This window comes from Salvelinus fontinalis, chromosome 32 (genome assembly GCF_029448725.1).
Source record: "Salvelinus fontinalis isolate EN_2023a chromosome 32, ASM2944872v1, whole genome shotgun sequence".
Taxonomy (NCBI): domain Eukaryota; kingdom Metazoa; phylum Chordata; class Actinopteri; order Salmoniformes; family Salmonidae; genus Salvelinus; species Salvelinus fontinalis.
In genome coordinates this window covers 34,979,734-35,003,851 of record NC_074696.1, presented here as the reverse complement: position 1 = coordinate 35,003,851, position 24,118 = coordinate 34,979,734, and the positions used below count along the sequence as shown (strand labels likewise).

Genomic DNA, 24,118 nt, shown 5'->3' with positions numbered 1-24,118 from the left:
ATGGAGTATGGGGGGGGTGGTCAAGTCTTTGTCTAGAGGGGGAGTGAGTGGGTGTGGGCAGCTACTGTAGACACTATGGAGATACAGTGAGTGGATGAGAGGAAGAGAGAGATGAAGAAATCGAGGGTGGGAAAAGGTAAAACATTGCCTCGGGGGGGAAAAGGAGAAAGAGAAAAGGAAAGCAGATCTAGATGCCAGTAACTGATTTTAATGACGATAACAAAATGACTAAATGGTTTAGCCGTGAGGTATGCCCTGCGGTACGCAGACAAGTGTCTGCTGTTCTGAATTCCCAAGGAAGTGGAAGTGATGGAAGTGACTGTCACTCTTCAGAAATGTCCCAAAAAGTCTGTTTGTCTGGCACGCTTGCTCTCGACTCTCCGTCTGGGCCCTAGCTATGGATCCTTTGTCTCACTGGTTGTCTCTTCGTTGGCAGCCAACGTCACCACTCATTCATACCGCATTTCCTGACTCTCTCTCTTTCATTCACCATTTCTTCTCCCCTTTCTCTCCTGCCCATTTCCCTCTCTCTTCCTGTTACCTTTGAATTCTACTCCGATTCTCTTTTCAACCTTCATTTCATGGCCATTTTAGTTTTTCGGTCTGGCTTGTCAAGCTGTTAAAATCCTCCTGTCTGTCACACAGCTGGACAAGTGCCTGCTAACCCTGACCCAATTTTTGCCTCCAGCACTGTTGCTAAGCCCCTCCAGCTGACTTCACTGCTGGATATGAATATTGGCCGCTAACACGAAAGCTAAATCCCTGCACATGCAGTTTACTGGTGGCCCGGGGTGTGGCTGGCTGCAACTTCAAGCATCTGGGGTTATCCAGTCATTAAACCAGTCATCAAACCAGACTGAATGCTGCACTCACTGTTTCCAATGGTAAGAGCTGTGTTCAGTCTGGTTTTACCAGGCTACTAATTTCAGCCAAGGTGCATGAAGGCTAATGAAGGCTGCTATGCTGAAACCTGTTGGTTTTTGATAGTAAAGGAAGAGGACTTAAAATGGTACTATCATTTCCTTCCAAGAGAAAATCTCTCGCAGAATTATTGTAGTTGATAGCTGGGGCCTCTGTCATCTTTGCTCTATAACAGAGTTCGGTAACCTTAAGCAAATGTGACTATGCATAGTTATTCCTGACCACTGAGGTTGATTTTGGGCCTCGGTCACAGATTTTAACCAAAGAAGGTGGCTTTGCAGACTGCAGTTGTGAATCTGAATCATTAGGATGTCCATTGGTGGGTGTGGCTTCTGGTTTCAGTTTCAGGCCTATACTGCCGCCTTTTACATGACACAGGGTTCGTGTTCAGTAGGGAGAAAACGTCCTGAAACATTTTGAAACTGGGAGATGCTGCCAGAACTTCAAATCAAATCTTGCCCAACATGAACAACTTGCCCAACATGAACACAGATTTTTGTTTTCCGTGTGTCCTATTGAACACAACTCTGGTGGGCAGAATCTCTTCAGTTGGCAGACATCCCCATATGACACGCATAAATCTGAGCTAAACTTCACTTGAATTTCAAGTTTGTTGATACCATTGTTAGGAAGACACATCATGTTGAATGAGACATTGACATTCATCTGTATTCATCAGTATCTGTATTCATTCATAGACTCAAGAAGAGGTCAGTGAGATATAGAGGCTGACTTGACTCCATACAGAAGTCAGAATGGCGCTTACCATATAAAATGATTGCCCTTAATGTAAACAAGTGAACAGTCACAAAAAACTATTAGAAACACTGTAATATAGTCCCTTTAAACCTATTAGTGAGCAAATTGGTCCGTTTACACAAAAAAAACTAAATTAACTTCCATGACAATTCCCATGACAACGGCATGCATAATTCAGGGCTTTTATTTATTTAGTTTATGCATTTGCATCGGTGGCTTTTTGTGAATGCAGCATGTGAGTGTTTTTGTTGTAAGCGCATGAACATTCACTATGTTAAGTGTGTATAGTGTAGTTCACCTACCAATTTTCCTTGCTGCTGAGTTGTTTTACATAGAACTCGCAGGAGAAAAGGAGAACTAATGAGGCTCTTGAGGCCTCATTATAGCTGTGATCAGTGCAGCCGTACAGCAGTGTCTGTCAACCGCACACAAGCACGCAATGCACACGCAATCCACACATTCATGATCTCTACAGTCTGGACAATGATCGGCTAAATCAGGTGTGTTATTGCAGGACTGGAGTGTTAGCCTGCAGAGTCAGTAGTGCTGGAGATCCCTGCTCTATAGAATGCTCTGATGGTTTGTATGCAGAACCTTACATACGCCCCAGGTCCCTGTCCCACCCCTAATGGAGCAAGACAGCATGATGCGTGCGGAATACTACACTCTTCACACCCCTGACCACACACACACACACACACACACACACAAGCTTTCTCAGAGGCTTCCATCCCTCACCACATTACCGTACATGACAGTAACAGGTGTCCATTAACTGGAAAATACTCACACTGTATACCAGGCTCCGTGTTTCTTAGTGTGTGTGTGTGTGTGCCAGTGTGTGAGTAAACACCTCCCCAACTCTCTCGGTGGCTTCTGGAGTCTGATTATGTGTGGAGACGGTGGAACACACATCCTGTTCTCATCCGCTCCGGGGTGAACTCGGAATTCCAAACAGCTCCGACCGACCAGCTCGACGGGAGAGGGGCCCCCGCTGTTGCCAGGGCCACCCATATGAGAGAGAGAAAGAGGGAGAGGACAGTGAAGGAAAGACAGAATATTATTGAGGAAAATGGCTTAATTTGAATAAAATGGTTTAAATTGAAGGAGAGGGCGAAGGAAACCCAAGTTTTCATGGTAGTAAACATACATACAAAGGTAACATTACATACATAGTTTAAACATTAGCAACAAGACAGAGAACCCACTGCTTTACTCAAAGATAGACATTGTGCCTCTGTCAATCAGTCCCTGAGAAAATGTGACCAGCAACACCAAACCTTAATCTACCTACACCATCAGCAGATGGCTGACAGCACTTACTTGGGCATAAGGGTACCCATATTTGCAGGCTAAATTGCTGTTAAAGGTTTAGGCCAATGATAGTTCTAAGCAAGTCTGTCAAAAAATATAGGCTTGTTTTTTTAAACTTTTGACATTTCAGCCTTTACTGAAGTTCAGTTATAACAAGGTAGAGCTGTCACAGGTTAGTATTTGGACTCATTACAACACTAACTATGGTTTGAGTGTGTGTGTGTGTGTGTGTGGCCACAGGGCTGGTGAAGAGGCTATCGAGTCAGTACTAAAGAGACTGTAAGTAAGCCTTGTCCAAGCCAGAACGACACAAATTATTGTTGCATTCTAATAGATAACTTTTACAAAGTAGGGTTTTGAAAGAAATCTAATCTAATTTTATGAGTCAGATGCGCCGAATACAACAGGTGTAGACCTTACAGTGAAATGCGTACTTACGAGCCCCTAACCAACAATACAGTATAAAAATAAAATACAAATAAGAATAAGAAATAAAAGTAACAAGTAATTAAAGAGCAGCAGTAAAATAACAATAGCGAGACTATATACAGGGGTTGAGGACTATATACAGTTGAGGTAATATGTACATGTAGGTAGAGTTATTAAAGTGACTATGCATAGATAATAACAACAGAGAGTAGCAGTGGTTTAAGAGGGGGGGCATTGAAAATAGTCTGGGTGGCAATTTGATTAGATGTTCAGGAGTCTTATGGCTTGGGGGTAGAAGCTGTTTAGAAGCCTCTTGGACCTAGACTTGGCGCTCCGGTACCACTTGCCGTGCGGTAGCAGAGAGAGCATCTGAGGACCCATGCCAAATATTTTCAGTCTCCTGAGGGGGAATAGGTTTTGTCGTGCCCTCTTCACGACTGTCTTGGTGTGCTTGGACCATGTTAGTTTGTTGGTGATGTGGACACCAAGGAACTTGAAGCTCTCAACCTTCTCCACTGCAGCCCCATCGATGAGAATGGGGACGTGCCCTGTCCTCTTTTTCCTGTAGTCCACAAGCATCTTTTTTGTCTTGATCACGTTGAGGGAGAGGTTGTTGTCCTGGCACCACACGCCCAGGTCTCTGACCTCCTCCCTATCGGCTGTCTCATCGTTGTCGGTGATTGTGTCATCGGCAAACTTAATGATGGTGTTGGAGTCGTGTCTGGCCGTGCAGTCATGAGTGAACAGGGAGTACAGGAGGGGACTGAGCACGCACCCCTGACGGGCCCCTATGTTGAGGATCAGCGTGGCGGATGTGTTGTTTACTACCCTTACCACCTGGGGGCGACCTGTCAGGAAGTCCAGGATCCAGTTGCAGAGGGAGGTGTTTAGTCCCAGGGTCCTTAGCTTATTGATGAGCTTTGAAGGCACTATGGTGTTGACCGCTGAGCTGTAGTCAATTAATAGCATTCTCAAATAGGTGTTCCTTTTGTCCAGGTGGGAAAGGGCAGTGTGGAGTGCAATAGAGATTGCATCATCTGTGGATCTGTTAGGGCGGTATGCAAATTGTAGTGGGTCTAGGGTTTCTGGAATAATGGTGTTGATGTGAGCCTTGACCAGCCTTTCAAAGCACTTCATGGCTAAAGACGTGAGTGCTACGGATCGGTAGTCAAGTCATTTAGGCAGGTTACCTTAGTGTTCTTGAACCAGGGACTATGGTGGTCTGCTTAAAACATGCTGGTATTACAGACTCAGACAGGGAGAGGTTTGAAAATGTCAGTGAAGACACTTGCCAGTTGGTCAGCTCATGCTCGGAATACACACCCTGGTGAGAGTGTGATCACACAGTCTTCCAGAACAGCTGGTGCTCTTATGCATGTTTCAGTTTTATTTGCCTCGAAGCGAGCATAGAAGTAGTTTAGCACGTCTGGTAGACTCGTATCACTGGGCAGCACTCGGCTGTGCTTCCCTTTGTAGTCTGTAATAGTTTGTAAGCCCTGCCACATCCGATGAGCGTCAGAGCCGGTGTTGTATGATTCGATCTTAGTATTGTATTGGCGTTTTGCCCATCAGTATTGAAGAAACGGGGTCTATAACGACGGAAAGGAAATGATAAGATCATGAACATGAATAACCTTTCTCTGTTCTCTCCCTGTCCCTCTTTCTCTTCCGCCCCCTTCTCAGACGTGTCCCCGGTGCTGGCGGGCTTTCTGGGCGCCGGGGTCCTGGTGGTCTCAGTCACGGTGGCCGTCTTCCTCTGGACCTGCTGCCAGCGTCGCTACCGCCAGATGACGGGCAGCTACAAGCTCCAATCAGGACCCTGCGACCAGGCCGTGGATCCGCCCTACAAGTTCATCCACATGCTCAAGGGAATCAGCATCTACCCGGAGACACTTAGTAACAAGAAGATAGTCCGTGTGAGTCGACGCCCGGGCTCCTCGCGAAATGGCGGCGGATCCGGTGTCGAGTGGGGTCGTAATGGTGAGCGAGGAAGAGGGGGAGGAGGAAGGGTGATGCTAGTAGACGTCGACCCAGAAACGGGCCTGCTCAACAGCTCCACCAACCTGCAGATGAGCCACCTACTGCCCCCTGCTGGACAGCCTAGGTTAGAGCAGGCACTGCCCATCCGCTCCGACTACTGCTGCCTGGAGAGCAGCTCCAGGGGTAACAGCAGTAGCAGTAGCTGTGACGCCAGCAAGATAGCCTCGCCCTTTACCCCGTGCCAGGGGGAGGGAAACACCATGCCGCCCGCTGCCCTAGGTACCCTCAGCCTGGTCGTGGACTACAACTTCCCCAAGAAGGCGCTGGTGGTGACCATTGTTGGCGCCCAGGGTCTGCCCGCCGTGGATGAGCAGGCGGGTAGCTCTGACCCCTACGTGAAGATGACCATACTGCCAGAAAAGAAGCATCGGGTCAAGGTGAGTCTGGTTCCTCTGGAGGTTTCTTCCTACCTACAGGGTTGTTCCTTTCCACTGTTTAGGTATTTGGGGTTGTGGTCCCAATTAGGCTAATACTGTTATTATTGAATTATTTGAATTATCATTATTACAGATTTAGATCAAAATAAGATGACGCCATATTTTTTCTGTATGGTGCAAACACGAGACAAGAAAAGTTTGAAGACCCCTGCATTATCCCTGTTATTTTTTATTGTAAAAGATAGTGTTAGTGTTACTGTAACTGTTTAAGTGCTACTGTCACAATAGCAACCAGACTGAAATAAAAGCGATTGCTCTGCAGACCCGCGTTCTGAGGAAGACCCTGGAGCCAGTGTTTGACGAGACGTTTACGTTCTACGGCGTGGCCTACAGCGCACTGCCTGACCTCACGCTGCACTTCCTGGTGCTTAGCTTTGACCGCTTTGCCCGTGATGATGTCATCGGGGAGGCGGCGGTACCCCTGGCAGGGGTGGACCCCAGCACGGGACGAGTCCACATCACCCAACAGATCAGCAAGAGACACATCCAGGTGAGGGATGGGGAGAGGGGCGGGGAGGAATGGATGGAGGGAAGAGAGAAGGCATTACCTTGATTTATTACCTTTATTTAGGTAGGTTATTAAGAACACATTCCTTCTCTTTTACAATAATGGCCTGACAATAGACCCATCCTGGTTAGAGAAGGGAATGAGGAATTGAGAAAAGGAGTGTGAGAGAGAGGGGAAACTGGATGATGGAGGGGGATTTTTATTTTAATTAAAAATACATTTCAGAGGAATAAAGGTGAGGGATGGAGGATAGATGATGAAATATACTCTAGAATGAAGGACAGATGAAGAGAGGGGAAAGAGGATGAAAGGGAGGGAGGGAAGGGGTGTGGTAAAAAAAAAGATAGTAATTCATAGAGAGACGAGTAGACAGAATTTGAGGATAGAGGGGGGAGTTGGAAAGGTGAGGATGGAGAAAGGGGGAATGGGAGGAAGGAGAGAGAGGAGGTTAGGATGGATAGGTGGAGCAGTTACGGGGCTTTTATGGCCAGCAACACTAGAGGTGAAGGGGGAGGGATAAGGAGAGCGAGGGGAGAGAGAGAAAGAAAGATGGAGAGAGAAGAGACTGACTAATCATAACTGGCTTCTAGCACAGGGTTGGCAGAAGGGTGATACATTTGCTAAATAAATGTCTACAGATTGAAATTTGAAATGGTATAAATAATATAATAATCAATCCTGGCTTGTTTGCTTTTTGGCTATTGCAAACAACCAATCTTTCTCTCATTTAATCATTGTCACACACGCATGCATTCCCAAACACTCCACACACATGCAGCTGAAACATATCTGGGAGGCTGGTCTGTTTGTGTGTGTGTATTGATTGGAGGCCCATTAGGCCCATAAAAGTGGAGAGAGACTGGTGTTATCTCTGACTGTAGGAAGACATCCATCATAGTCAGCACCGGAAACAAAAGCCTCTTCCCCACATCATTACACATGATCCATATAAGGCAGAGGGAGGGAGGGAGAGGGGGGGGGGGGGGGGGGGGGGGGGGGGGAGCAGAGTGAGGGTGGGATAGAGGGAGAGCAGAAAGACAGAAGAGAGGAGGGGGGGCGGACAGACACAGGAAGGGAGGGGTGTGAGAGAGCAGAGAGTGGTAGTATAGAAAGAGGAGAGAGAGAGAGGGAAATGGAGAGAGAGGGTGATGGAAAGAGAAATAGAGGGGGGAGGCTACGCCAATTGACAAGAAAGGGCCCCACCCATAACACACACACAGAGAGAAGGAGGGAGAGACCGAGAGAGAGAGGCCTGCACTATATGAGAAAGACCTCCGCCCAACACAATCTGCACTGAAAAAAAGATAAATATAAAGAAACCTGCACTGAATGCATACTGCACACAGCCAGACTCACACACAGAGAGAGAGAGAGACCCTGTACAAAGTCTGCACTGATTAGACCATATGGCTGTTAGGACAGACCGTAAATAAGCTACACACCATTACGTTCCCACAGAGACATTAAAACATATTGATATCATCTCTAGAACTCATGCAGTACACACAGCTACTCTTCGAAGACAGCAGACACGCACATGCACTCATAGTCATGCACACACGCGTGTAAACACATTACAGGCATAAGTATCATTCCCAGTGCCACTGTAAGCATGTCAAGCGAGACAGTACAGATATGTATACACACATGCATAATATCTTCCTCCATTATTTATACTATTTTCTACATTGTACAACAATAGTGAATCAATCAAAACTATGAAATAACACATAGGAAATCATGTAGTAACCAAAAAAGCATTAAACCAAATATATTGGAGATTTGAGATTCTTCAAAGTAGCCACCCTTTGCCTTGATGACAGCTTTGTACACTCTTGGCATCTCTCAACTAGCTTAATGAGGTTTTCACCTGGAATGCATTTCAGTTAATAGGTGTGCCTTGTTAAAACTAAATTTGTGGAATTTCTTTCCTTACTGCGTTTGAGTCAATTAGATGTGTTGTGACAAGGTTGGGGTGGTATACAGCAGATAGCCCTATTTAGTAAAAGACCAAGTCCATATTATGGCAAGAACAGCTCAAATAAGCATTACTTTAAGACACGAAGGTCAGTCAATCCAGAAAATGGCACGAACTTTGAACGTTTCTTCAAGTGCAGCCGCAAAAACCATCAAGCATTATGATGAAACTGGCTCTCATGAGGACCGCCACAGGAAAGGAAGACCCAGAGTTACCTCTGCTGCAGAGGATAAGTTCATTAGAGTTACCAGCCTCAGATATTCGGCCCAAATAAATGGTTCAGAGTTCAAGTAACAGACACATCAACATCAACTGTTCAGAGGAGACTGCGTGAATCAGGCCTTCATGGTCAAATTGCTGCAAAGAAACCACTACTAAAGGACACCAATAAGAAGAAGAGACTTGCTTGGGCCAAGAAACACGAGCAATGGTCATTAGAACGGTGGAAATCTGTCCTTTGGTCTGATGAGTCCAAATTTTATATTTTTGGTTCCAACCGCCGTGTTTTTGTGAGACGCAGAATAGGTGAACGGATGATCTCTGCATGTGTGGTTCCCACTGTGAAGCATGGAGGAGGAGGTGTGATGGTGTGGGGGTGCTATGTGGGTGACACAGTCTGTGATTTATTTCAAATTCAAGGCACACTTAACCAGCATGGCTACCACAACATTCTGCAGCGATACATCCCATCTGGTTTGCACTTAGTCCCACTATCATTTGTTTTTCAACATGGCAATGAACCAACACACCTCCAGGCTGTGTAAGGGCTATTTGACCAAGAAGGAGAGTGTTGGAGTGCTGCATCAGATGACCTGGCCTCGACAATCACCTGACCTCAACCCAATAGAGATGGTTTGTGATGAGTTGGACCGCAGAGCGAAGGAAAAGCAACCGGCTCAGCATATGTGGGAACTCCTTCAAGAAAAGCATTCCAGGTGAAGCTGGTTGAGAGAGTGCCAAGAGTGTGCAAAGCTGTCATCAAGGCAAAGGGTGGCTATTTTAAATAATCTCAAATATAAAACAATTTTTTTGGTTACTGCATGACTCTATATGTTTTATTTCATCGTTTTCACTATTATTCTACAATGTAGAAAATCGTAAAATAAAGAAACCCTTGAATGAGTAGGTGTGTCAAATTTTGACTGGTACTGCACACATTTCATCTCCATGCAGTCACACTATTTCACACCCCTCTCCCTTATATGGAGGTTTATAAGTGCATACTTCCACCATCTCCTCTCCCTTTGTCCCTCTATTTCCCTTTTTCCCTCGGTCTCATCTTCCTTTCTTTTCCTCTTTGTTCTCTACCCCCTCATCTCTCGCTCTCCTTATCTCTTATCTAAATTGAATTCCCTCCTATTTTAGTGCAACCTTAAGGGGTTTAGAGACAGGATGGAATCGATCTTCCAGAGGGAGAGAGAGAAGGAACAAGACATAAATAGGAGAGGGAGAGATTAGTTTGAGTAAATGAAAAAGAGGAGACCTAGGTATCTGCTGATGGAGTGAAAGAGGAGAAAGAGAGCAATAGCACTGACTAGATGAAGAGAAAAAAAGTGATTACACGAGATTGATGGATGATCCGGTAGTAGGGGATGAATGAGAGAGGGGGGGGGGGGGGGGGGGGTTGGACGGAGAGAACGTGCGATGGCACTGTGTGTGGGGGGGGGGGGTTGTGGCCGGACCATAAGTCCAGAGGAGACGTCCATTAAACTTCTATCTGTGGGGGAACTTAAGTGGAGGGGAAAGCTTAAATGATTGAATTGGGTGGCAGTAGAGACGTCACACTCATTACGACAGAAGTAGCTCACACACTTAGCAGTGGTTCATAATAGCTATTATCCGTTTAGAACATAAAATTTATATTTTGAGCATGGCCATTGTGATTCTCCATCATTCTACAGTAGCGCTTAAACGCTTCAAAACTCCCATTCAGCACAAGCCGCACAACATGTCACATTGGTTTATATGGCGGCATTAGCTCCTAGCGCTGTTATGACTGTGCTTTGCAGCAAGAACCATCCATGAAGAAAAAAAACTGCACCATTTACTTGTACTTTAGATTAAAATGTCAGGGAACTAAACGATGCCAAACATGATGGGTAATTTCTGCATCTCACACTGCAGTGAGTCTTTGGCATGTTCATTTATGTATTCAAAAAGGTCCTTTTAAGTATGAAATGCACCATTTACTACATGAGTACTTTAGAATATAGTCAAAAAGATTAAAATGTTAGGGAACTGAGCTATTGTACACTACAAATGGTTGTGTACAGACCAGTAGTTTCAGACTATTTTTGTGTGTTTTTTTGTAGAGCCGAGCTCCCCTGCCACTAGTGGTGATTCTAAATGAAGTGTGGCATTAAGTCCTGCTCACTAATGAAAAAGCTACCGATACACTGTATTGGAGACAATTAGGAGGCTATCTATGTCCGTCATACTTTGTATGCAGATGGTAGCAGATTTACGAGCACACGCACGCACACACATTACACACAGACACACGTCTCGGCCTCGGTAATTCTCTATTTCTCCGTTCTAAGTTCAAGCTCAGCCTTGGGCCGCCTCCCACAGCGCATTGCCATGGTGACACCTAGACGTAGTATAGGAATTCACGCTCTGAGAAAGAGAGCGAGACATATGAAAGCAGTTAAAAAGAGTGGGACGGAAAGCCTATTCCCCCTCAGGAAACTAAAAAGATTTGGCATGGGTCCTGAGATCCTCAAAAGCTTCTACAGCTGCAACATCGAGAGCATCCTGATTGGTTGCATCACTGCCTGGTACTGCAATTGCTCGGCCTCTGACCGCAAGGCACTACAGAAGGTAGTGCGTACGGCCCAGTACATCACTGGGGCTAAGCTGCCTGCCATCCACGACCTCTACACCAGGCGGTGTCAGAGGAAGGCCCTAAAAGTTGTCAAAGACCCCAGCCACCCCAGTCATAGACTGTTCTCTCAACTACCGCATGGCAAGCGGTACCAGAATGCCAAGTCTAGGACAAAAAGGCTTCTCAACAGTTTTTACCCCCAAGCCATAAGTCTCCTGAACAGGTAATCAAATGGCTACTATTGGCTACAATTTGCATTGTTCCCTGCCCTCTTTTTACGCTGCTGCTACTCTCTGTTTATCATATATGCATAGTCACTTTAACTATACATTCATGTACATCCTATCTCAATTGGGCCGACCGACCAGTGCTCCCGCACATTGGCTAACCGGGCTATCTGCATTGTGTCACACCCACCACCCGCCAACCCCTCTTTTACGCTACTGCTACTCTCTGTTCATCATATAGGCATAGTCACTTTAACCATATCTACATGTACATACTACCTCACTCAACCTGACTAACCGGTGTCTGTATGTAGCCTCGCTAATTTTATAGCCTCGCTACTGTATATAGCCTGTCTTTTTATTGTTGTTTAATTTCTTTACCTACCTATTGTTCACCTAATACCTTTTTTGCACTATTGGTTAGAGCCTGTAAGTAAGCATTTCACTGTAAGGTCTGTTGTATTTGGCGCACGTGACAAATAAACTTTGATTTGAAGGAAAGAAATTCCACAAATTAACTTTTTAAGAAGGCAAACCTGTTAATTGAAATGCATTCCAGGTGACTACCTAATGAAGCTGGTTGAGAGAATGCCAAGAGTGTGCAAAGCTGTCATCAAGGCAAAGAATGGGTGGCTACTTTGCAGAATCTCAAATATATTAGGATTTGTTTAAAAAAAATTGATTACTACATGATTCCATGTGTTATTTCAAATTTTTGATGTCTTCACATTTATTCTAGAATGTAAAACAAAATAAAGAAAATTAAATAAAGAAAAACCCTTGAATGAGTAGGTGTGTCCAAACTTTTGGCTGGTACTATATATTAGTTTGACTGTCATTATGTATGAATTGTGTGCATACCGGAAGTGTAGGTGGATGGGTGGGTTATGGAGGTTTGTCTGCCATATTCTTGTGCAAGGCAGGTTTTGTGTGTATGTGTCTACTTTATGGGTACTTTGTGTGTAATGTACAGTGCCTTCAGAAAGTATTCACACCCCTTGCCTTTTTCCACATTTTGTGTTCCAGCCTGAATTTAAAATGGATTAAATTGAGATTTTGTGTCAGTGATCTACACACATACCACAAAGTGAAGTTGTGTTTTTAGAAATGTTTATAAATTAATAAAAAATGAAATGTCCTGATTCAATAAGTATTTAACCGTTTTGTTATGGCAAATCTATATAGGTTCAGGAGTAAAAATGTGCTTAACAAGTCACATAATAAGTTGCATGGACTTATTCTGTGTGCAATAATGGTGGTCAACCTTTTTAAATGACTAACCCATCTCTGTACACATACAATAATCTGTAAGGTCAGTTACAGAGTTTAATGGCTGTGATAGGAGATAACTGAAGATTGGTCAACAACATTGAAGTTACTCCACAATACTAACATACAGTTGAAGTCGGAAGTTTACATACACCTTAGCCAAATCCATTTAAACTCAGTTGTTCACAATTCCTGACATAAAAATTCCCTGTCTTAGGTCAGTTAGGATCACCACTTTATTTTAAGAATGTGAAATGTCAGATTAATAGTAGAGAGAATGATTTTTCAGCTTTTATTTCCTTCATCACATTCCCAGTGGGTCAGAAGTTTACATACACCAAATTAGTATTTGGTAGCATTGCCTTTAAATTGTTTAACTTGGGTCAAACGTTTCGGGTAGCCTTTCACAAGCTTCCCACAATAAATTGGGTGAATTTTGGCCCATTCCTCCTGACAGAGCTGGTGTAACTGAGTCAGGTTTGTAGGCCTCCTTGCTCACACACGCTTTTTCAGTTCTGCCCACAAATTTTCTATGGGATTGAGGTCAGGGCTTTGTGATGGCCACTCCAATACCTTGATTTTGTTGTCCTTAAGCCATTTTACCACAACTTTGGACGTATGCTTGGGGTCGTCGTCCATTTGGAAGACCCATTTGCAACCAAGCTTCAACTTCCTGACTGATGTCTTGAGATGTTGCTGTAATATATCCACAGTATTTTCCTACCTCATGATGCCATCTATTTTGTGAAGTGCACCAGTCCCTCCTGCAGAAAAGCACCCCCACAACACGATGCTGCCACCCCCGTGCTTCACGGTTGGGATGTTGTTCTTCGGGCTTGCAAGCCTCCCCCTTTTTCCTCCGAACATAACGATGGTCATTATGGCCAAACAGTTCTATTTTTGTTTCATCAAACCAGAGGACATTTCTCCAAAAAGTGTGATCTTTGTCCCCATGTGCAATTGCAAACTGTAGTCTGGCTTTTTTATGGCGGTTTTGGAGTAGTGGCTTCTTCCTTGCTGAGCGGCCTTTCAGGTTATGTCGATATAGGACTCATTTTACAGTGGATGTAGATACTTTTGTACCCGTTTCCTCCAGCATCTTCACAAGGTCCTTTGCTGTTGTTCTGGGATTGATTTGCACTTTTCGCACCAAAGTACGTTCATCTTTAGGAGACAGAACGCGTCTATGATGGCTGCGTAGTTCCATGGTGTTTATACTTGCGTACTATTGTTTGTACAGATGAACGTGGTACCTTCAGGCGTTTGGAAATTGCTCCCAAGGATGAGCCAGACTTGTGGAGGTCTCCAATGAGGTCGTGACTGATTTCTTTTGATTTTCCCATGATGTCAAGCAAAGAGGCCCTGAGTTTGAAGGTAGGCCTTGAAATACATCCACAAGTACACCTCCAATTGACTCAATTGATGTCAATTAGCCTATCAGAAGCTTCTAAATCCATGACATCATTTTCTGGAATTTTCCAAGCTGTTTAAAGACACAGTCAACTTAGTGTATGTAAACTTCTGACCCACTGGAATTGTGATTAAGTGAAATAATCTGTCTGTAAACAATTGTTGGAAAAATGACTTGTGTCATGCACAAAGTAGCTGTCCTAACCGACTTGACAAAACTATAGTTTGTTAACAAGAAATTTGTGGAGTGGTTGAAAAACGAGTTTTAATGACTCCAACCTAAGTGTATGTAAACTTCTGACTTCAACTGTAAATGACAGAGTGAAAAGAAGGAAGCCTCTACAGAATAAAAATATTCCAAAACGTGCATCCTGTTTGCAATAAGGCACTAAAGTAATATTTTCAAGCATGTTGGTGGCTGCATCATGTTATGGGTATGCTTGTCACCGGCAAGGACTAGGGAGTTTTTTTAGGGTAAAAATAAACAGAAGCACTGTGCTATGCACAGGCAAAATCATAGAGGAAAACTTGGTTCAGTCTGCTTTCCAACAGATACTGGGAGACAAAAATCACCTTTCAGCAGTACAATTACCTAAAACACAAAGTGGATTTGCTTACCAAGATGTCATTGAATGTTCCTGAGTGTTCTTAAGTTTTGACTTTAATTGGCTTAAATCTATGGCAAGACTTGAAAATGGCTGTCTAGCAAAAATCAAGAACCAACTTGACGGCTCAGAAAAAAATTCTTTCAAACCTATTCGCTTGAAGATTTTTTTTACAGATTGGGCAAATATTGTACAATCCAAGTGTGCAAAGCTCTTAGAGACTTACCAATAAAGACTCACAGCTGTAATTACTGCCAAAGGTGATTCTAACATGTATTGACTCAGGGGGTTGAATACTTATCTAATTGATATATTAGTGTTTTATTTTCAATTATTTGTCTAAATGTTTTGTGCATTTTTCTTCCACTTTGACATTAAGAGTATTTTGTGTAAATAGTTGATATGAAAATTAAATCCATGATCTGATCCCACTTTGTAACTGCAAAATGTGGAAAAGGTCAAGGGGTGTGAATACTTTCTGATGGCACTGTATGTGTCTATGTGTGTGTTCTAACTGTGTTCTCCACGCTGTGTGTGTGCATCTACATTCTAACCCTGTGCTCTCTCTGCAGTGTGTGAGCCGTGGGGAGCTGCTGGTGTCTCTGTCCTACCAGCCTGTCACTCACAGGCTCAATGTGGTGGTGCTGAAGGCCAAACACCTGCCCAAGATGGACATCACTGGCCTATCAGGCAGTAAGTACTACGCACACACAAACACACAAACAAACACACACACACACACACACACACACACACACACACACACACACACACACACACACACACACACACACACACACACACACACACACACACATCTCACCCACTTTCCCCTCTATCCATCCCTCACAGACCCCTATGTGAAGGTGAACGTGTTCTACGGCTGCAAGCGCATTGCCAAGAAGAAGACGCACGTGAAGAAGTGCACCCTCAACCCCGTTTTTAACGAGTCATTCATCTATGACGTGCCCGCCGAGCTGCTGGCCGACATCTCCGTGGAGTTCCTGGTGGTCGACTTCGACCGTACCACCAAGAACGAGGTGGTGGGCCGCCTGGTGCTGGGCGGCCAGAGCCTCATGCACACTGGGGTCACCCACTGGAGAGAGGTCTGCGACAACCCCCGCCGGCAGATTGCCAAGTGGCACAACCTGGGCGAGTATTAGGACGGCTCAGAAAAATACCCGAAAATGTTCAAAAATCATGCAATTTCTCAGAGTGGATATTCTGTCGAAAAATCACCACCGCCACTACTATTTCAAACCTATTCTCTTAGAAAATTAAAGAATGAAATAAACCCTTCCCGCCTGAAGTAAAGAGACCCAACCAGACCACCGGAACCCCACCCAGCATGGACATGTATGGTTGGACCACTCACTTCTATGAAAAATTCCCGCAACCACGGGGGCTGAGAAAAATCTGACCAGACTTTCAGGAATCACTGACGACAAAAGACTTGATTGAAGATTTCAAAACCAAAATCTGAATAATAATAATATAATTATATATATATATAATTATATATATATATATATACATACACACACACACACATTTGAATGTATACACAAATATATATCCTTCACATTCATTACTGTTAGCGAGATCCATGTGGTCCTACCGGTTGGGTGGGTGTGTGAAGGGGCTGTGGTTCATCCAATCAGAGTTCACAACAGAGAGTGCATCACAACCCTACCCCTGACCCCCCCTCCTCCAGCCCCCGCCACCCATAGGTATAAACATTCCTTTACTTGCATGCTTGAACAAGTTCAAAATAAAACACACCCGGGAAGGAAGAATAGAGTAGGTAATACTCTCTCTTAATCTTAACCTGGGCTGCATTTCAAACTCATAAAAGACACCCTCCTCCACTTACCTTCGCCTTATGCCCTTGGGGGAATCCCCGTGGCCATTTTTGTCGTTGGTCCAAATGATTAGCCAATAAAGGGAAGTTGGCAACGTAAGCCCCTCAGCCCTCGTTTTTGATTGAGTTTGCGAGTGTACAATTATGTTCACTCTGGGCCTGAAACGCCCCATAATTCAATTCGCGATGATTGTACATCCGCTAAGAACAGTCAGCCAAAACTTAAAACCTCAACGTCAATATGGATAAGTCAAAAGAATGTACATAAGTTAGAAATTGTGCTACTAATGCACATGGCGGCTCAAACAGATATCATAAAAGTAATGATGTTTTTGTTTGGTTAGCTTTTTGGAAACGTTAACTTGCGCACATAACGTTCTCTGACATCACACTTTTACATTGTTATTTTCCATTTACCTGATATAACTTAGTAAGATGGCTAACATTCGATGTCTGCGGATGCGTTGTCTTAATTGTCTGTGCGTGCCTTATATGCGCTACAACAGTTCCATGATGACTGAAAACACAACCGTGGGATGAACGAGTGACACATTTCCGGGAAAGAACGGTCCATTTCAAATGAATTAATACTTCCCTTGTCCTGCAAGTGTCAACTCGTCAGACGTCATGAAACGTCCAGAAGCGTCCATTTAATTTGAGGGCTGAGGGGAGAGGGTGTGTCTTAAGTGTTTGGAATGCAGCCCTGGTGTACCAATTCCCTTTAAATCAGGAAGTATCCCCTGGTGCTGCACAGGATTGGGAGGGTTTATGTTAATTAGAGGGTGTGGTTAATTTATATTGCGATTGGGCAGTTTTTTAAGGTAGGGAAATGTTTTTTTTAACAGGAGTGGTAATATTAGAGGCATGGTTAATTTATGGGACAGGATGGGGTACTATATTTAAGTAATAAGGCACGGGGGGGTGTGGTATATGGCCAATTGCCACGGCTAAGGGCTGTGGTATATTGGCCGCGATGCGTAGTGCCTAAGAACAGCCCTTAGCCGTGGTATATTGGCCATATACCACAAACCCCTGAGGTGCCTTATTGCTATTATAAACTGGTTACCAATGTAATTAGAGCAGTAAAAATAAAGGTTTTGTCATACCCTTGCTATACAGTCTGACATACCACGGCTGTCAGCCAATCAGCATTCAGGGCTCGAACCACCCAGTTTATAATACAGTATTTACCAGGGATAATACAGCTGTTGCTAAGTGTTTAAGTTATATTCAGGTAAGGCTATGGGGCTGTCTTGATGATATTTATCACTACTTATGTTTCTTTTTTTCTATGTGGATCATATGTTTCATCAGTAAGCTCACATGCAGCAACAATATCCATGAAAGTCAATAGTCAAACTGCATGTGTTAGAGCTTTTGCATGCACAGTGTAACATGGGCTTGAGTTCAAGCCAGCTCTCTTAGAGACAGGTACAAAATGGAGACATTCATTTTGTGGGGCAGATTCATACCAACACTGGCATAACAATCAGACATGATTAACTTTCAGTTCACGTACATGTTGGAAAACCGGTGTTCAGTATATTACAATGTGTCTATGATAAGTGCATTGTGGAGCTAATCAAAACAGTTTCATCTAAATTGAGGGGCTGGAATAAAACTGCCACGTCTCAGTGATATCCCTTCACTGAACCCTTCCTCAGTAGCAGACAAGGTTAGTGGATTGGGTCTGTCCCATTACAGTAAATGGATGATTTCTGGTTTTACTTTGTGACTGCTGTTGCTCTCACTATCATTTGATTGGTGCATTTATTTTTTAGACCTGATGCGATTGGTTGAGGCGAGGTTGTAGCCATGTAGCATGGGTATCTATAATTCACTGGAGCTTAATGTACCGAAACCCGTTGTTTATAGTACATCTGTTGTCATAGTGACCAAAGGACCATGAGTGTATCTGTAACTTTGTGTCTGTATCACCAATCTTACCAGTATAACCAATTTTACCAGAGAGAGCTTCGTGGTTTGTTGTTCCACAGTGGCCACTTGACCCTGTATACACTTGCCTGGCAGTGCATTACTCCTGTTAATTTATGTGAATAAATCATTAATTTGAATTATTAGAATTTATAGCCATGCTACTGGTAACAGCTCAGTATATCCTCGTTTGAACTCTGCATCTTAAGAATTGTACATTCATTTTTTTCAATATATTTTGTGTGTGGTGAATATGTGTCAGAATTTCAAATGTTAGTCTCCTGCAATGTCACAACCACTGAACTCATCAAAGATGTCCGTGCCGGCAGCTCTCGTTCTGGTTGCCTCTCTTCTCCCTGAGATCTCTCTCTCTCTCTGTTTATCACCGCTGTTGCTCCGCGGCACTGTCCCCATTGTCATTATTATTTATTTATTTTACTCTGATAGTCAAGAGCAATCAAAGGAAGTCAAGCTGTCACCGCATGCCATGTCTCTTTGCTGTGTCTGTACACTGCTAACCTCTTAGCTTGAATGCTGCATGTCCCTACACTCCCACACAGGTAAACATTGTACACAATCCGCTTCACTGGCCTCTGAGGTGCTCAAACTGCATCCCTACAAACTGGCTTTAATGCGAGTTTGAGCTAACTTGAGCTAGCAAACAAATCAACATAAGTGTTTGTTATAACAGTATTTGCGTGGCGTAGTCACTCAGTAAGCTTATTTTCCTAACGCTTGGTGTATCACAGCAACTGCCATAGCAGTTATGGCACTGGAAGTGGATAAGTGGGCAGTTGTGTCCTTTCCTATAAAAGTAATCACATCCCATAAGGAACTGAGAGTAGGCCGTACTCACATCTAGGCTGCACACTGAACATTTTGGATATCTGATTGCACTTTGAAAAGCCCAAAGCAACCTTTTAGTTTTTATCACTGGTTGATTTGATCAAACTTTTTTTGCTACGGAACTAGATTTTTTTTGTTGCTCTCTTTTGCTACTTTTTGAAGGGGAAAAAATCGATTTGTACAAATTGTAACATAGGAGGCTAATATCTTGTTGTTTTTGCTATCAAATTGCCATATGAATTGGTCTTAGTTAGCCCCTCACACACATTTATTTTAGTAAAAAGGTACACTCTCCCAGTTCAGTTATTGACATCCTGCACAGTTCATGTCCTTAGTCCTATAGTTTTCCCTCTCACAGCCAATAAGAAATTCATATACTGAACAAAAATAGAAACGCAACATGTAACAAAGATTTTACTGAGTTACAGTTCATATGAGGAAATCAGTTAATTGAAATAAATTAATTTAGCCCTAATCTAAGGATTTCAAACGACTGGGAATACAGATGCATCTGTTGGTCACAGATACCTTAAAAAAATAGGCCTCTTGGGCCTCAGGATCTCATCACTGTATTTTTGTGGGATTCAAATTTCCATCGATAAAATGCAATTGTGTTCGTTGTCCGTAGTTTATGCCTGCCCATACCATAACCACCGCCACCATGGGGCACTCTGTTCACAACGTTGACATCACCAAATCGCTTGCCACGCGCCATACATGTGGTCTGGGGTTGTGAGGCCAGTTGGACATACTGCCAAGTTCTCTAAAACGATGCTTATGGTAGAGAAATAAACATTCCATTCTCTGGCAACAGCCCTGGTGGACATGAATGCGGTCAGCATGCCAATTGCACGCTCCCTAAAAAGTGTGGCATTGTGTTGTGTGACAGAACTGCACATTTTAGAGTGGCCTTTTATTGTTCCCAGCAGAAGGTGCACCTGTGTAATGATCATGCTGTTTAATCAGCTTCTTGATATGCCACACCAGTCAGGTGGATGGATTATCTTGGCAAAGGAGAAATGCTCACAAACAGGGATGTAAACAAATGTGTGCACAAAATTTGAGAAAAATAAGCTTTTTGTGCGTATGGAACATTTCTGGAATCTTTTATTTCAGCTCATTAAACATGGGACCAACACTTTACATGTGTTTTTATATTTTTGTTCAGTGTAGATACATGCACAGTATCTTCAGTTTCCATCAAAACTAATATATCAAGGCAACTTGTTGAAACAAAATACAATTTTCATTAAGAAGCACTGTGTCCCAGGAACCATTTCAGTCTTTTGGTTTCATAATGTTTGGCTGATAAAAATCACAACAGCCACACAGGTTTTGATGAAATAGAGATAATTTTCCAACTGTAATTTTTTCCAATTCAGAGGAATGTCCTGTGACTATGATTTTGTATTTGTAGGAGGCTTGCAGTCTGGGGCATAATTTAATAATGTGGAAATGAGAGCCGTTGAAGTGAGGCAAAAATTGCATTAGCTCTAACACCGTAACCCCAACCTGGTCTTGGCTTGGGCACAGAGGTGCTGGGCAGTAGTCTGGATGTGTGTGTGTGTGTGTTTGCATTAACCATATGGACCCCTGAAGACAGGCTGCTATGCCCCCCATTTCTAGTGTGAGCACAGACATAAAGCACATCAGTCTCACCACTGAAAGGCCAATGGGTTGTAGTCCACTGTTTGATCAACTTTGCCCAGGAGGTGCCAACATGGTTGCTGAGGAATGATGTGATGTTATCGTTATTCATTGCTCTGGCAGTGCTGGAGAGTTAAACAATGTATCTAGTGTGGAGTGTTCAGGCTCCTAACTGTAACTGCACTAATAGGGGTTGCGTTCAATATTCTAAAAGTGTTAAAAAGTGGAGCATATTTGAAAGGTGAAAGGAGGATGACAGTATCTTAGCATTGCGGGCCTAATTCTGTAGAAAAAGATGGCTGTCAATGTGTCAGTTGGTTGGTTGGTTGGTAAGGACACCAGTGTTTTTTAGCCTCATGTCTCTGCATGACTGTCACGCCCGTCGTTCAAGGAAGACCAAGGTGCAGCGTGGTGAGCGTACATTTTCTTTTATTAGTAAAATGTCACCAACAAAACAAGAAATAACAAAAACGCCCGTGAAGCTTACAAGGGCTATAGTGCCCCTAACAAAGACAACTTCACACAATGACAAAATGGAAAAGGCTGCCTAAGTATGATTCCCAATCCTAGACAACGATAGACAGCTGTCCCTGATTGAGAACCATACCCGGCCAACACATAGAAATACAAAAACATAGAAATCAGAACATAGAATGCCCACCCCAAATCACACCCTGACCAAACCAAATAGAGACATAAAAAGGCTCTCTAAGGTCAGGGCGTGACAATGACAGATAAATATTGTGAGAGGTGAGATGTTTGGCTAACAACATTGTGAGTTCTGTTCATGACAGGAAGGTTTAGTCAAGATCAAATCAAGATGTATCATAATTGCTAGTTAACTTATTTTAGAAAACAAACCATGTACATTCTCCCATTTCTTTATGCTTTGAAAGATTTTCTAGTTTCATATTTCTATGTTCTCACTGTTTCTTTTCTGACTTTGAGACACGGGTTGTGTATATTACAGGTGCCTGTGATCAATATTCAACAGTTTCCTCCTCTTGTGAGCGTTTCCCTTTGTAAATAGCACAGAAAGCACCCTGCAAAGATCAGCAACGATGTCCCATATCACTGAATAATCCAAAACAAAATGATATGCTCCGTCTTTGTTACCCTCTGTTTTGCTGGCCTCACCCTGAAACCACAGCATAAATAAGCCTATTTTATAGATATCTACATTTAAATACCGTATATCCTTGTGTAAATTACTGTTTGTTCCCAAGCACTATCAGGCAGATGCACTGCTGCCTGTCCTTAAAGTATGTGATTGTTCCCCCTGGAATGGCAAAGGGTTCTCCCCTCGCTGTAAATGTGTTCTATTGTTGGGGTGCCCTCCCTCTTCCTATCCTTGGCCCGCACTGAATCCACACTCCTTTTTCTCCTTTCAGCCCCTTCTTTTCCTCCATTGACAACCCATCCCTCTCTTTTACTGTCATGTGTTGTACAGGCAATTCTGAGGTGTGAATAAATCTGACGGGAGGCAGGTAGCCTAGCGGTTAAGAGCGTTTGGCCAGTAACTGAAACGTCGCTGGTTCGGATGCCCGAGACGACTGGGTGAAAATATGTTTATGTGCTGTTGAGCAAGGCACTTAACCTTAATTACTCCTGTAAGTCGCTCTGGATAAGAGAATCTGCTAAATGACTGAAATGTCAAATGTAAATAAAAAGAGAACAAGGAATTAATTGGTTGTGAGTATCCCATTGGCTATCATTGATTCACCGCCTCGGTCAGAACTGTATGTTGTGTGGGTGAAATGCAAAATAAGACAAGTACTCTGAACTGGGTTTAAACTGCATAATGCTATGAAGTCTATGCTAAATATATTACACTAATGCTGACTTGTTGAATTTGTTAACACAACGAATGTGCAAATAAAAAAATAACTGATACACTATTTTTGAGTCCTTTTGCTAAGTCACCTGGGTAGACACACGACTAGCTCACTGATGTCTCTCTGGATAATAGCGGCTGCTAAATTACCAAATTGTAAATGCATCATTTTCTCAGACACAATCTCATGTCTGTGAACACACACACACACACACACATTACACATTTTTTCCCAATACGCTACAGATGACAATATTTACAGCATGAGAATATCCAGTAGCCTATAATTGTCTGGTCTAGCTAATTAAGATCAAACAATGCACAGGAAGCACACAGCAAATAGGGACATACAGTTAACTGCCAAAATAAAGGAAACGGTAACATAGTGTCTTAAAAGGGCGTTGGGCCACCACTAGCCAGAACAGCTTCAATGCACCTTGGCATAGATTCTACATGTCTGGAACTCTATTGGAGGGATTCAACACCATTCTTCCATGCCAAATTACATCATTTGGTGTTTTGTTGATGGTGGTGGAAAATGTTGTCTCAGGCGCCGGTCCAGAATTTCTTATAACTGCTCAATTGGGATGAGATCTGATGACTGAAACGGCCATGGCATACATCATTTTCAAGCTCATCAAACCATTCAGTGACCACTTGTGCCCTGTGGTTAAGGGCATTGTCATCCTATTGGGGGCATAGCCATGGTATCAAAAATAATGCCCTGCCCAACATTTTTATATATGACCCTAAGCATGATGGGATGTTATTTAAAAACAATTAACTCAGAAACCATACCTGTGTGGACGCACCTGCTTTCAATATAATGTGTATCCTTCATTTACTCAAGCATCTCCATTATTTTGGCAGTTACATGTACATGCCTAGTATACAGTGCATTCGGAAAGTATTCAGACCCCTAGGCTTTTTCCACATTTTGTTACGTTACAGCCTTATTCAAAAATGTATTAACTAATTTTTCCCCCTCATCAATCTACATACAATACCCCATAATGACAAAGCAAAGTTACATAAGCATTCAGACCCATTACTCAGTACTTTGTTAAAGCACCTTTGGCAGAGATTACAGCCTCAAGTCTTCTTGGGTATGATGCTACATTTTACATGTACATTTTAGTCATTTAGCAGACGCTCTTATCCAGAGCGACTTACAGTAGAGTGCATACATTTTTTTTTAATTACATTTTACATACTGAGACAAGGATATCCCTACTGGCCAAACCCTCCCTAACCCAGACGACGCTATGCCAATT

The 24,118-nt window shown here is 43.2% G+C and overlaps 1 protein-coding gene across 1 annotated transcript in view; it reads left to right on the top strand.

Annotated features, from left to right (window-relative positions):
• Positions 1-22,908, top strand: part of LOC129831156 (synaptotagmin-11-like) — a 31,309-nt gene extending 8,401 nt beyond the window's left edge. Inside the window, exons 2-5 of the mRNA XM_055894237.1 lie at positions 5,107-5,840; positions 6,163-6,390; positions 15,294-15,414; positions 15,574-22,908. Of these exons, the coding sequence (XP_055750212.1) occupies positions 5,107-5,840; positions 6,163-6,390; positions 15,294-15,414; positions 15,574-15,884 (1,394 nt within the window). The 3' untranslated portion in view covers positions 15,885-22,908. The remainder of the gene's footprint in view (positions 1-5,106; positions 5,841-6,162; positions 6,391-15,293; positions 15,415-15,573) is intronic.
• The last annotated feature ends 1,210 nt before the right edge of the window (positions 22,909-24,118 follow it).